The sequence below is a fragment of the Grus americana genome, chromosome 3 (assembly GCF_028858705.1).
Source record: "Grus americana isolate bGruAme1 chromosome 3, bGruAme1.mat, whole genome shotgun sequence".
In the NCBI taxonomy this organism is placed as follows: domain Eukaryota; kingdom Metazoa; phylum Chordata; class Aves; order Gruiformes; family Gruidae; genus Grus; species Grus americana.
In genome coordinates this window covers 39,945,915-39,960,567 of record NC_072854.1, presented here as the reverse complement: position 1 = coordinate 39,960,567, position 14,653 = coordinate 39,945,915, and the positions used below count along the sequence as shown (strand labels likewise).

At 40.5% G+C, this 14,653-nt stretch overlaps 1 protein-coding gene across 2 annotated transcripts in view; it reads right to left on the bottom strand.

The window, feature by feature from the left end:
- Positions 1 to 49: 49 nt before the first annotated feature.
- The window catches only part of ZNF292 (zinc finger protein 292), a 59,712-nt gene continuing 45,108 nt past the window's right edge, over positions 50 to 14,653 (bottom strand). For both annotated transcript variants that reach the window (XM_054820584.1, XM_054820585.1), the window contains one exon: positions 50 to 13,541. In XM_054820584.1, the coding sequence (XP_054676559.1) occupies positions 6,354 to 13,541 (7,188 nt within the window). In that variant the 3' untranslated portion in view covers positions 50 to 6,353. The remainder of the gene's footprint in view (positions 13,542 to 14,653) is intronic.

Below are 14,653 nucleotides of genomic sequence, written 5' to 3'. Positions count from 1 at the left end.
AAGAGGCTTTTTATATGCAGAGTTGGAAGAACCTGGGATTAAGAGGCTGAACAATAAGGGGATGTACAGCATTTGCCAGGTGGGTGGATCCGATAGCCATTGAAATAGCAATTGGAAAGAGCTGGGGTACAGTGGCTGCTGGTGGCTTGAAGTGAGCTGGATGGTCACAAACCCATTCCACTGGACTACTGTAAAACACCTCAAAAAAAGGAAGAAAACTAAGAAGAGGTAGACGGACTTGGTTATTTAGCTATTTGTGGAGTACCTCCTTCTGGAGGTATTTGAGCCTTTTACAGTTTTTAGGGTATTTATCATCAGAACGCATCCCATAAGAAAAGGTACTGACTCAAACTTGTGCAGGCAGCATATACTGGACTTAATTCCTGGTCACCAACACCGAGCAGCTCTTGGGTCATTAGACTTTTCTTCTGCTCTGTGGCTGTGGCATTTAAGGGAAAAGACCATTCCCAACCCCCTAGGATCCGAGTAGAGAGATGTAGACTGCACAGTATGGCGAAACAGTAGCCAGTAGTCCTAGTGTTCAGTAGCCTGGAATCTGATCCCTTTAGTAAGGCTGAAAATTCTGCTGCTACTCCTTCATTAGATTTCCCTGCCATAGAACACGTGAAATCTAAAATATGAAAGGCCTCCAGAAGGAACAAAATAAAGAAAAGAATTACCTATTCCCTCCCCAAATTTCAGAATCTCTCTTCACCACAACACACCTCTGCTCTTTGTTATGTCTGCTGCTTGGGCTAACAGGAAAGGGACAGAAATTAGCCAAAACTTGTCTTCTGTTGAATCTAGATTCGTGAGACAATAGAAATTAGTGCCTAAAAAGACACATTTCAGGGTAGTGGTCTCTTCCCATTGCTGGGATGAAAAGACCTATACCATCAGAACTGAGCCTGATCAAAACACACCCTTTAGAGAAAAACGCTGCCTGCAATAAGTGGAGTTGCCTGAATGTTGAACTGATTTTATTGTTCATGACAGGATAAAGAGGAGGAAACAGTAGCAAAAGCATGTTAATTATTTTTCACTCAAAAAAACCCCAGCTTTGGTTACTAAGTATTACTTTTATGCGTACTGGGGTAGCAGTTACAAAATTAAGAACTAAGGAATAAACTATGTGCTTTTGACACTGATTTTCAAGCTTTTTTTTGCTAAAATAAAGCTGCTTTTATAAAAGGTGAAAATACATTTGCTGCTGCTGAACTTAAAAGCAACAGCCATCCCTCAGATACTAGCTTGCCAGCTTGTGGCCAGTTAAACGTTTTACATGGGTGTGTATATCGAGACAACGCACTTTACATAACTTGAAAGATTTTCTGTTAAAACTCTGCATAGGCAGGACGTGGCTGATGGCAGAAATGCAGTTAGAAACTCATTTGCAGTTACTGGACAACACCCACCAAGGAGCACATGAAGCAAAACTGTCGCCCATCATCCCTCTGTGACTGCTGCAGTTTGAGTAACTGAGAACTAAAACCAAAATTATCTTGGCCCTTTTGTACTCTAATGCATAATTTTTTAAGACAAGGGCAACACTATCAAAATAAAAAAAATGTTTCCAAAATGACTGGGTTTTTTTAATTATTGAGGACAGATCTTCAGACAGCACATGAATGAAAAAGTATTTATTCATTTTTTTTTAAAAGCAAGGTTTATTTGAGAGAAAACGAAGAGAAGCAAACACAGTTTAGCCAACACAGGTTTCTAATTAAATTTATGTATTAGCTGCTCTCTAATAAAAAAAGTATATTAAGTCAGGGCTTGAAGGGTTTTAGAGCATCCCCTAAAGCTCTGTGGCTGGTCAGAGCTTCCCACTTAAACCAAAAATTTTCCTGCAAAACAAGAACTTTAATTCTTTGGAATGTATATTCAAGGTTTTATTTCTAATTCTATCTTCAACAGCCATGAAATGACAATAAATTCCAAAAATCAACAGGTTTCAAGTCTTGGAGGATACTTCAGTTTTGACAAAGCCAGTACCTTACACGAGAAATATTCTGAAAAGTTATTACAGACCAACTCTGTGTAACCCCCAACTCACTCGTAGCAAACTGCCAAGCGGCTTTTACATCATGTGCTGCAAAATTAGTGTGTTTGACAGAGCCACTAACGAAAAGGAAAGGAGCATCACACAAGGCAGCTCTGTCAGATCTTACTTAACCTGAGAGAACAGAAACAAACTCACTTTCTGAACCCTTGCTCTTGGCCAGCATTTGGTCTTTTACTGGCTCCTTCCCTTCCACAGCCCTTTCCCTGCCTTTATACTCCTTTGTGCTCCCATTTGAGTTTCACTCATCCATCCATCCCTGAAGTCGTTTGCTCTTACATTTTTGGTTCAAATGAGTTTGTAGGCTCAGTCCCTAAACTAAAGGTTTAAGGATTTTTTTTTTTTTGTGTATTCAACTTCCAAGTCACTCAGACAAAAAATTAAAAAGAATTCAAGTGCTATTTTTTCTTTTTTCTTTTTAAAGTGTAAAAGGACAGTCTCCTCAAGCACAGAGCAATTGGTAGGAAGCTGTTCTGAGCCCATTCTGTATGGAGAAATAACATGATCACTCCATGCACATTCATACAAAAATATTTGCCTCGTTCATATTTCAAAACATCTCTGTGAACATTACAAGATTCAAGTCTTACACAGATGCTCATTTTCTTTAAAACCCAAGTAACCTCCTTGCCTTCTGACAGATGAGGTTTGAAAAAAAGTCAAGGAAAAAATATTTCCCTATTTGCTGATAGTTTCTTCCCTCTACTCCCACCTCCAGCCAGGGGGGAGCAGCAGGACATGAGCAGGAGCTCCTCTGGCCAGGGGGGCCTAAACCTCAGGGCATTGTGTCCCTGCTCGTGCAGGTGGGAGCCCCAACCAACCAATTCTTTGGCACAGAAACTAATTGCAAGAATATAGCCAACTGCTTTCCCTCACCTGAACCAATGACTGTTTTCAGTGTTGCTTTTACGAGCATCGTTCCCTCGCTATCCAAGAGCTGTAGACAGGACAGCCCAGCAGAATGCTCTGGGACCAACAGTCCCCCCATCCTGCCAAGAACCACCACACCAAAACATGCGAGGACAAATCCACTACTCACGTACACTGAATCAGGGCTCAGACAATGTCAGATTTCTTTACACAGCTAACCACAAGAGAGGCTGACTGCCTGTTTAGAGATGTCTTTCGACCACACAACAGCCTGTACTCTGCATCCAGACTCCTCGATTTGGTTGCTTCCCCATCGGCAACAACTGCTTTAGTCAGCACATTCCTGATGGTGGTGAGGGGTTTAAAAGCAAGCATCTTTGCTCAAATGCACCACAGTTCGTGGGTGACACGTCTGGAAGACAGAGATACAGAGGAGGAAGGAGAGAGGGGGGAAGACAGAGAGGGACCGGGTGGTGGGGCAGGGGCCAACAGCACCAGTGGGTGTCGGGGCACCCCACCAGCAGAGCCGGGCTCAGCCACCCTGGAGGCCCATCCTGCCCAGCAGCCCCCACGACAGGGGAACGGCTCCGGGCTCCAGAGGAGCTGTCACAGTTCAGGCATGCTGCCACAGCTGCAGCAGGTTTTATACATCACTCAAGGTAAAATATCTAAATGCAAATACCAAATTTATTTCCTTGGGAACTTTTGTAGGTGGCTTTACCAAACCACAGTGCCCTCTGCAGTCCATGACATCTTAAATCAGACCCTGCCTTTGGTTTCCCACTTTAAAATAGTTTTTAAAAAAAAAAAAAAAAAAGGAAAAAAATACCAAAGTAGCATACATGTTAGATGGCCTGTCCATACCCACCTGAAAGACAGTCTGCCATGTCGGGTACAGACTATATTGGTACAGCATCCACTTCAATTGGATTAACTGGGATAAGAATGAGACAATATTAAAAATCTCATTCTCAGAAATTCAGACCCAAACCTGAAATTATTTCCTTAATATTTATGACATTGGATTTTTTTCCTTTTTTTTTTTTTAACATAGGATTCTAGCATAGCACTGTGTAGCCAAATAGTTGTATGCTATTCTCAGTCTAAAAACTGCAAATGATGCGGTACCTATCACCAGAAACGTCAACATTGAAACTAAGTCACACAACGCAAAATTCTTCTAAAAATTAACAGTTGTGAGGTCTGTCAACAGCAACTGCAGTGGTTAAGTACATCTGAAAACAAGGTATTTCAGGCGAGCTTTGTGGATCCTCTCCAGAGGAGGTTCTCTGCCCTCTTCTCCCCTGCAGAAGATCCCTTCTAGAATCACCGTGGCTGGCATCAAACAGCAACTCCATCCAGGGAGACTGCGCGGCCTCTGGTAGGTAGAACGTGGCATCATGCGCTTGTCACAATAATCATGATCTCTCCTAGAGTTCAAACGCAAGGATTTGTTTTGGTTTTATCATTCTCAGACCGCACCTTTGATTTACTAACTTATCAGTTTAGTCACTGATAGTGAGAGGACTGATCGGGCTCCGTTCAAATGGAAGCACAGGCTTTCTGAGAAGGTATGCAATTTAGCACCAGACAGCAAACCAAGGGCTATGCCCAAGTAAAAATGCTGTTGCCTTTCTGCTTTTTCATACATATTCCTCACACTCACAAGTCACTTCATTTGGTTGTAGGAATGTGCCCTCTGCATTGGTATTCAAGTAAACTGTCAAAGATTCCAGGTGAATAACTTAAGAGCAATCAAGTGTAGCATTTAATGCAAAGCTTTACATGGCAAGACAAGTTTATAGGAAAAAAAAAAAATCAAGCCAATCTCTCCCAAGACAAAGACTATTTTGTATTACTGAAGGTAGGTCACATCCAGTAATGAGAATAATCCAAGACAAATTTTTGGTACCACGCAATCCAGCTGGCTTGTCCCATCCGAGTTAAGCACAATCACGCATGAAAACCGACACTGAAGATTCCTGGGTACCAACAGCTCCCACCAACGCATTCACGCTTTTGGTTAACTCAACAAACTGGATACCTGTCGTTTCGGTTAGCAGCATACAGAGAAATCGCTCCAATCCCGGGCACTACCAGCGGCACCACTTCCGAGGCTCATTCCGGTGTGGAAAAGAGAGAGGTGGCGAGAGTGCTGCCAGGTACAGTCAGCAAGAGGCAGAAGAGCGCGGAGGGAGCCTATGCCATTGATAGAGCACAACCACCGAGTTTATCTGTAAGATCACAATCTCACTTCCCTTTCAGAAAGTGCCTTGTTTATTCAGTTTTTTAATGGTATGGCATAAGGACTCACGTATTTTATAGATAGATACCAAATTGGTATTATCAAAATAAACCATCTGTTTTATAAACCCACTATTTACAAAAATGGTTTCTGAAGGTTTTTTTGTTTTTTTTTAACAAAAATTAAACTATACACCAATCTAAGTTACAGAAACAAAAATAACCTTTATAAGATCACATGTATAAAACAAGAAATGAAATGTGATTTTATTTAAGGCAATACTGGGCTACTTCACAAATCACCACCTCAAATATATACACTGCTCCACACTACTAATTTTCTATCACATTCACAACGGATTCTTTAATACCAAATATTGTTTTAAATCTCCAATGTAGCAAACTATTTTTATTCACATTTCCATTTTTATTATGGAATCATAAATGCTTTGTATCCAATTAAAAGCAATGAAAAAATGTGGCTATAAGAAAACTATTGTATTTATGAGTTAACTACATATGAATATCATCCATAGATACTGGATGTTAAAATTTACAAAAATGAGAGTGTGTCAGTACATTTAACCTATGAAATGTGATCTTATCCAGCTCCTCTCCTGTAAATAAATGCTTTATGCAAAATAAACTGGATATGGCAGACTTAGCTAGTTTTAGTTCAAAAGTTCTTAATTTAAAATGATTAAAGGACAGTTTTAAAAACTTGCTCACTTAGTTACAAATTAAAATTCCGAATATAAATGTGTCATTTAATAGTTTAGACTTACAGACTGCTGGTGGCAGCAAATGATTTACAATAATAAATATATACAAAAAAAAAAAAAACAAACGTATCTACAAATAAAGAGTACTGTTATACATGAGCAGTGACCTGGTGAAAGATACCAATCACAGACAACTCACAAAGATTTAGTTCATGGAAAGGACAATCTGATAGAAAGTTGAGGTTTTGATCAAGTATTTACAAAACTGAAGCAATTACTCTGTTCTTCAAGTCCCATAGGGATAAAAACAAATAAGAAATTTACATGACTCATGTCATGTTTTTTGCTAGATTAAATCACTTCAAAATAAAAGAGCTCCACAGTTACTAGCATGCTTGATGGCTTCCTATTCAAAGTAAATTTTATTACAGGTCACGGTTAAACACATTAGGTTTTCAGTATTTTGACTCCCCTTCCTCGGTACTCATAACAATTACTTTTGCAGCTGTAACCTCTGGATTATCCTCCCAGTGTCCTTCGAGCTTTCTCAAACTGACGATAGGTTTCATTTCCTGAAGTTGCTTCAACGCCCGTTCAGTGCAGTCTTTAAAAGTCTTGTCTAAAACTATCTTTACATTATCACCGCACGGAAGCTGTGATGGGTTGGCAAACGGTACAAGGGTTTCAGTTTCAGAACATGACCAAGTGACATTATTACTTGCTACGGAGGTCTTCTCGTTGGACTTTCGTGAGTTCGAATGGGATCCTTTTTTGGTTCCGCTGCTATGGTAGTCTCTTTCGGTGTTTTTCTTTTGCTTCACAGCAGACTCTTCAAGGAACTTGAGGAATGACACTTCAAAACCCATCGGCTTAAACGAGCTCCAGTCAAAAGCTGCAGGTTGCTCTTCGGCCGTTTGAATGGCAACAGCCGTCTCTTCCTCCCTGTGCGTGCTACTCACGTCAACAGGCAGTACTTCCTCAGTTTTTTCTGCTCTCCTTCTCTTATTCTGAGATACATTTTTTTCTTTGTTTGCTCTTTTTAAGTTGTTTGATTTTTGCTTTTCTGAGGGGCAGGAGCTGGTCTCCTGCACGTCGCTATTTACACTGGAAGAGATTTTTGCTTGATTTTCAGCACTTGAACAATCCTCGTTAATCAATTTAGTAATGAATAGTTCTGTCAGTTCGTCCACTTCATCCTTCTCACCTTTTTCAGTTTCTTTTTGTGGTAATGGAGGTGTGCTTGAATCATTATTGCTCACTATCAAACTTGGTTCAGGCTCTTTCACATCACTTTTTTTATCAGTCTCCTCTTGTTCACAAGAGGCTTCCTTTACTTGTGAAACAGAGTGCTTTTTAGATACAATAAGAAGATTTCTGTGTTGGGAAGTAAATGCTTTGGACAGTTTGTGACATTTATAATGCCTTATTATGTTACTTTCACTTGTAACTACGGATGAACATCCCTTTATCATACACGGATACTGAGTTATGAACCTGCTGGTACATTCCGATAAGGCATCGTTTCTAGCCTTTATTGAATACACGTGCTTGCCGCGTTTCAGTGAATAAGCCTTATTTTCTTGAACTTGCATTCCTTTTGAGTTTTTGTTTTCCAAGTTCACGTTTTTCTTTCGTTTTGTTTTCACTGACAACCTGTTACCTTCTTTTCCCGATTTGTTTTTCAGTCCTCTCTGTTTGGACTTCAACGGTTTCTCCTGATTTGCTTTGCTTGAAATGTTTTCCTGACCTGGTGTCAGTCTCCTGGGTCTTATTAGATGATCTTTATGCTTGTCATTATGTTTGTTAAAAATATGCCTCAAGAGGTTAGACCTAGTAGCATAAATACGGTCACAGCCTTCGCAGTCGCACTTGAATACGCCGTCATCTTCTACTTTGTTTGGCCTTATCTTAATACCGTGATCTGCCTCAAGATGCACAATGTAGTTAAGATACGCTGTAAACGAAGACTTACATTGAGACTGATCACAAGAAAACCTTCCCGCCTCAGGAGCCGATTTCATGTTTCCAATTTGCTCTGGGGTCATGTCATGAAGCTTCATATAATGTTGTATCAAGCTGGTAACTTCCTGGAAGATGCGAGAGCAGTCACTCACCTCACACCTGAACTCTCTGACAGCAGGTTTGGTATCCACCTCATCGCGTTCCTCTTTGCCTGGGTCATTCTCCTCCTCCAACTCAGCAGTGAAGGCTGGGAGGTCTGTTTTGTGCACAGCTTGGTAGTGAAGGATTAGGTTTTGTTGTATCGTAAAAGCCGCGAAGCAGCCCTGATGGACGCACCGGTACGGCCTGTAAGGGCTGTATCTAGTGGGAAACTCCAGAGATTTTGTTACAGGCTTCCTACGTTTTCTCTCCTCTTTTTCCTTCCTGTACCTCCTAACCTTGCGTACTTTGGGTTGTGCCTGTGTATGACCAAAAGAAGCTGCATTGTGCTGCTCTGGTGGAACAGAAACCACTTGGGGAGGTTTTTCCAGTCTTTCAGGAATGTTATCTTCTGGTAAAAGTTTTTCCAAGACTTTTACAGGCTCTACAATCTCCTTTATCTGAGGTTCTTTGACCAATTGAGCTGGAGTTTTGTTTTCTATTATTAGTGTCTGCAAAGTTTTTATTTCAACAGGTCGTGGGGCTGTGTTTACAGTTTCATTTTGAGATCTTCTGCCATAAGGCCTTTTAATTTTTAATTTTACCATCTCCTCTGTCGTAAAATGATGTACAAGCTGACAGTGTGCTCGGAGATTAGAGTTTCTTGTGAATGTTTTTGGACAGGTAGCTACAACACATTTGAATGGGGCGTACTTGAGTTGATGCTTCTTAATTTCTAGTATCATTTCTGCAGTGTACTGATGAACCTTGCCATAGTGTTTAAATAACGCGTCTTTTGTCATAGCGCTGTAATTGCAGCCTGGATCCTGACATACAAAGGGCTTATTGACTTTATCACTAAACTGAATGTTACTTGCCTCTGAAGATATCTGGAGGAGGGGTTTATTTTCAGTTGATACAACAGGAATTGCTGGTGCTAGCGTAACTGCTGGAGGACACTGGGAAACAGTCTCAGAGACCTGAATGGGTGAATCATTTTCTAGTTTCAGTTTTTGCAAGCCCTCCAAAATTTCCAATATTTGAGTATCATCCTTTTGAGATGTCTCAGACTGAGCAGAGCTACTCTTTGCAGCGGTGACATTCCCAACGTGCATGACAAACTGTGCGGGAGTAGGTAGTTTTACACTATGCGCAGAATTTCCCGAAGAAGCCTGTGCATTATTTACTTGTGAGTTTTGTCCTGAAGCAATGACAGTATCCTGAATTTCAGTTTTCACCTCAAGTATCTGTGAATTCATAGCAGTTTTAATTATTTCCAGGGTTTTTTCAAAGTTCTGCATAACATTGTCTTCTGAAATCTGTTCCTCTGAATTTGCTTGCGCACAAGAATTTACAGCCATCATTTGGGAATCCCCATTTTCAGTTTTTACTGTTAAAGGGGGTAATGTTGTATGAGCCTCGAGATTTGTTTTGAAGTTGTCTTTGATACTGGCCATGAATAACTGATTGTCAACATTATTGAGTTTCTGCGTGAGATTTTCCACCACTGCTTGAGAGCCACAATTTGCCAGCAAGTTGGACTGAAAGCTTTCTCCCTGTATTTGCACGTTTCCTTCAGTGCTTTTGGTTAGAAGTTCCATTGTTGTTGTATTATTTACTGCTACTTTCTGTGCTGTATTGGATGCAAGCAAGGGTGTAGTTGCTTTTCTCTTCCTCTTTGAAGCACTGCTTCCCTTCTTATTCAAGTTGCTTGATCCTGAATTCTTGGGACTACTTATAACTGAAACTCGTGAACTGTTCCCTGCAAAGTTTTGCGCTGCTGCAACGGTATTAGAAAATGAGCTAGGACATAAGCCATTTTCAATAGTCTTTAGCATTAAGTCCTCTGTTGCAAAAACAGGCACACTCTTGCATTCATTTATTGGAGGAATTTTGGCATTGAGGGTCCTGTTTTGGTCTGTTAGCAGGGTGCTGGGGTTACAGACTGTCTGCAGCAGAGGGGACGCGGTTGAGTTGGGGAGAACAGCTGTATTTATCTGGGTCGTACCAGTGACGCAACTCGTCGTAACTACGTGTGGAAGTACTTCTGTGTTATCAAAGGTACTCGGGATGCCTGCAGTTTCCAAGGCTTGTTTTATAATTTGACTTCCTTCCTCATTCCCACCAGTATTAAAGTTAGTCACATTGGCCCGTGGAAACATAGTCTGCAGTAAGGCCGTGGAACGATTTTCAGCTGCAAGTAACTGGAGGAATGATGGATCTTTAAAACACGTCTCTGGATTGAAGGCAGACTCCTGGGGTTGCTGCAAGTTTAATGAATTTGAGGAAAGAATCATACTGGCAAGCAAAGACTGTCCATTAGCCTGCAGAGCTTCTGGAGAAATTTCTGATCCTTCAAGAGGTTTACAGTAAGACCTCTTAGATAAGTGACCACCAAGTGATCTAGGATTAGTGAAAACTCTGAAACACCTGCTACAGATAAATTTGCCATCCCTAATTATTGCTGGCCACTTTGCCCGCTTGTTATGTTTTGGTTTCCTTTCTTTCCCATTTGGGCCCCGGCCACGATCTTTTTTCACCTTTTCTGAAGTTGGAAGTTGAGAACTAGTTTCATTGAAGTTGTTTTCATTACTCAGTCGTGAGGGAAATATCTGATCAACAGTTTCCTCTTTTGGAAAAGCAGAACTAGTGTTTCCTTCTAGTTGTGATGAAAAGCTATTTGCATTATTTTCCAGTTGTGAGAAGACTGAATTTGGAGGATTCTCTGCTGACGAAGGAAAGAGAGACATCGGACCATTTTCTGCAGGCAAAGGAAGAAAAGGATCTGAACCGCCGTCAATATTCAGAGGCATAACTGTTTTTGCCAGATCGTCCAACTGGGAAGGTAAGGTTGCACCAGACAGATTCTCCATTTGTGAACATAAAACACTCTCAGGCTCAGTTTTAATACGAGTAGACAAGCTTGGATTTATGACACTTTCTACTATAGGCAACATAGGATTGGCCAAATTTTCTAGGTGGGTTGGGAAAAGCGTACTTGAGACATGTTGCACTTGACTGGAACAGGTGGGATTCAAATTAGGTTTGTTCTGTGCAGTAAAAGCAGCACCACTGGGATTGCCCACTTGTGACGGCATAAGATATACAATCTTCCCATCGTTCGGCACGTTTTGCAGATTGCTGGATTTTCGTGGTTTCTTATTTTTACGCTGCATTTTAAAAGCAGCATATTGGTCAGGGTGTGCTGCCTTCATATGTTTGCCAATGCTCTGTGATGAGTTGTATGTTCGAGTACATCCCTCAACCTGACAATTAAATTTCTGAACTGGGGCTGCTGGTGACACAGCTGGAACTAAAGAGCTATTTATGTTAGGCTGCGAAGGAATAAATGTAATACTTTCTAAAGTTTTTAAAGGCAGGTTATATAGATTAGCTGCAGCCTTAATACTGTCTTCAATTTCAAGTTTGGAAATGGGTACACTGTTTCGATATCCTGCCTGATTCTGCATGCTGAATGGATTTACAATGCTCACTTGTCTTTCTAAGCTTTTTGATTCAAGGGCTTCTGGTTTTAGTGTGTCTGAGGTCACAGAAATATTTTGAATATTCTGAGTCTGACTGAGACAGTCTTCTTCCTCTCTTTCTTGGAAAACTGGAAGACAAGAGTCAACCGATGAGCACAACTGCTGGGCTCCAGGTTTAGTGGTATCTACTTTACTGGCAGCAGCAGCCAATTTACCTCTTTTTAGAAAGTTCTCTCGGATCTTCTGGTTAACAGCAGGCACCTTAATGCTGCTTGCTGGAATTGCCAATTCTGTCTTCACTGAACCTGTAGGAGACTGCTCCGAACCAGCATTAGGCGAGGAATCACTTTGCTGCGGTACACTCGCTGATGCGCTTACACTTTCATTCCCTACTGGTTCTGCTTTGATTTGATTCCAGACAACGTTTTCTCCTTCCGTAAAACTACTTTGGTTGTCAGCCAGAGGAGATGACAATTCCTCTTTAACAGCAACTCCATCGGTATTTTCACTAGCTTTAGAAGGCTGACTAGGATCAGGTTGATTAGTCTGGCTTTCAGGCTGTTGCACTTTTTCAGGCTGCTTGTTGTGATCCTCAACGTGCTTTTCCAGTTCGTTCTGAGAACGGTATACCTTTCCGCAGCCTGTGACTTTGCAGGTATAGGTATTATAGTGTTGTGCTTCATGATCGTACAGTAAATAGGCTTCGGAAAACACTCTGCCGCATTTAGGAAACATACACTTTGCTCTGAAGACTTGATGCTCTTTCCTGTGTGTCAGCAGCTCAGCGTAACTGTTAAAACCAGCCTTACATTTCATCTGTATGCAGATATAAGGCTTGCTGCCACAGTGCATTTGTAAATGATCATTCAGGTGAGTAACACTTACGAAATGTCGTCTACAGTACTGGCAAATCACTTTTTTGCTTTGCATTTCAAGAAAACGTTTAGCTTCTTCATTATCTTTATGCCCCTTCGCGTGTGCTATTAGATTTTTAAAATATTTAAAGCCTTTTTTACAAAATGTTACAGGGCAGGTGAATTCATTAACAGGGAGTGGCTTTTGAACTGGCACTATCTCTGGTATGTAAGGTTTATCTTTGTCATCATTTTCATCATCTGAGCCATCGTTATCATTAAACACAATGAAGTCTGTTGAATAGAGACTGTTCTTCTTAATGGGTCGCTGCTCCTGTTTGGATATGGAGTCAGTTTTCTGATTCTCGTTGGCAGTTGCTATTTTAGGAGGTCTTCCCAGTCTTCTCAGTGGTTTCATAGCAGCCAATCTCTCCTTGCTGGATTTTTTAACATGCAAAGTTACATGGGGAACAAAATTTTCTTTAGAATTAAAATTTTGGGCACAAATAGGACAACTGTAAATTCCGTCTTTATAATGTTTTTGTGCATGCCTAACTATTCTATGACCTAGGAATTCTTTGTCGCATAACACGCAATACTGCATATAAGCTTGCCAGTTCCTAAATCTAGCTGATATGAACCCCCTCTCTCTGAGTTTTTTAATTTCTCGTTTTTTCTGCTTTTCATCTCTGATACCCTTAAGAAGGCTTGTAGCTTCATCAAAAGTGCCAGCAAGCCCATTCACAGAAGTTTCTTTAGTCTCTTCTTGGCAATCCTCAACCTTCTCATAAACTTCACTATCGTTCAGTTCGTCTATTGATGATACGATGGATGCCTCCTCTCCCATAAGTGCCAGACACTGACGCTTCAGAGTTTTCCAGTCCCAGAATTCTGGATCAAAAGGCCACTGAGTTTTCAGTACAAGTAAGAGCTCACAGCGCAAAGAATTTGGTATTGGAAGATTCTCTTCATCATACTTCTGGTCAGGCTGATTATATAGCATTTCAACAGCATAATATGCATCCACAGTGGGTTCGAGAAGAAATTCACTCAGCTGACAAGCACGTTTAACCTCCAAATCATCTGGAAGCAAGCAGGAGATAGTCTTGCAAATAGATATCTTGACATCTGTATTTTCACTGGATTCCAAGCGCAACGCTTTCACACACAGTTCAATGCAGGTTGCAAGTCCAGCACCATCAATCTGTAAAGCAAGACTAATTTTAGTAAGTCAGCTACCATAACACTTTCTATAGTTGTAAATAAAAGATATCATTACTCAACCCTAAGTATCAGAAAAAACACACCTGGAATTTATAATTCTAATTTTTACTTTAAGAAACATAGTGGTTTGTCTTTAGATGCTATTCCTTAAGTTGCATAATTTGTCTTCATGCTACTAAAAAAATATGAAAGTTTATGTAAACTATACCACAAATTAATTGTATGTTCTGTCTAGTTTGAGGACTTTAGGACTGTACGTTAGAGGTGTTCAGTTTATATTAGAGCAGTATTGAGCTTTTTCCATGAAATAAAGCCTGCCAGTTACGTCACAGTTATTTGAGACGAGCTTCTGTGGAACATTAACTTAACACTGGGTAGAATTCAAATGGTAAAAAGTGCTACAGCTTAAGAAAGAGAAGCACGTGATCTTCAAAAGGTCTACAATTTGGAAATCACTTAAGGTAGAAAGGTTTATTTTTATTTTTAAAGATTATGCCACTTCAAAGCCAACTGACCTCAACTGAACATATGGCTTAATTCCACCTGAAAGTAGTAAGTGTAGTTTAATGTTCCGTCATTTAAGTGTTCCAAAGGTCACGTGGTATTTTCTCATCCATACCCTCAGGCAACATAAATTACATTTATGTCCACTTTACAGTCCCTTTATGCTGCCAAGGATGCACAGAGAGGCTGTGGTACACATGAGAATAAGGTCCAGCGAATTTATGAATGCACAAGCCTACTACCCACGTGATCTCCAATTTCTGCCCTGAATGAAATTATCCACAGCTCACTAGAGAAAAATCAGTATGACATGGAGCAGACAGAGCTCTTAATATGGCAAGACTCTGTGGAAGTTATTTTTCCCCCTCTCCCACCCTACTCCAATTTCATTCAGATCTTTGGGAAAAAAAAAAATCTTCAAGATTAGAAGCCCATGATTAGCCATACTAGAACACTGCAAAAGGAAAAAAAGAAATTTTATTCTTAGAATTAATGTACCGAACTACCGAAACCTCCTAACTAAAAGCTTTCAGAAGAGCTCAATTTAGCTATAAACATTAAATAGTGCAACTACTAATGAGAGGAAAC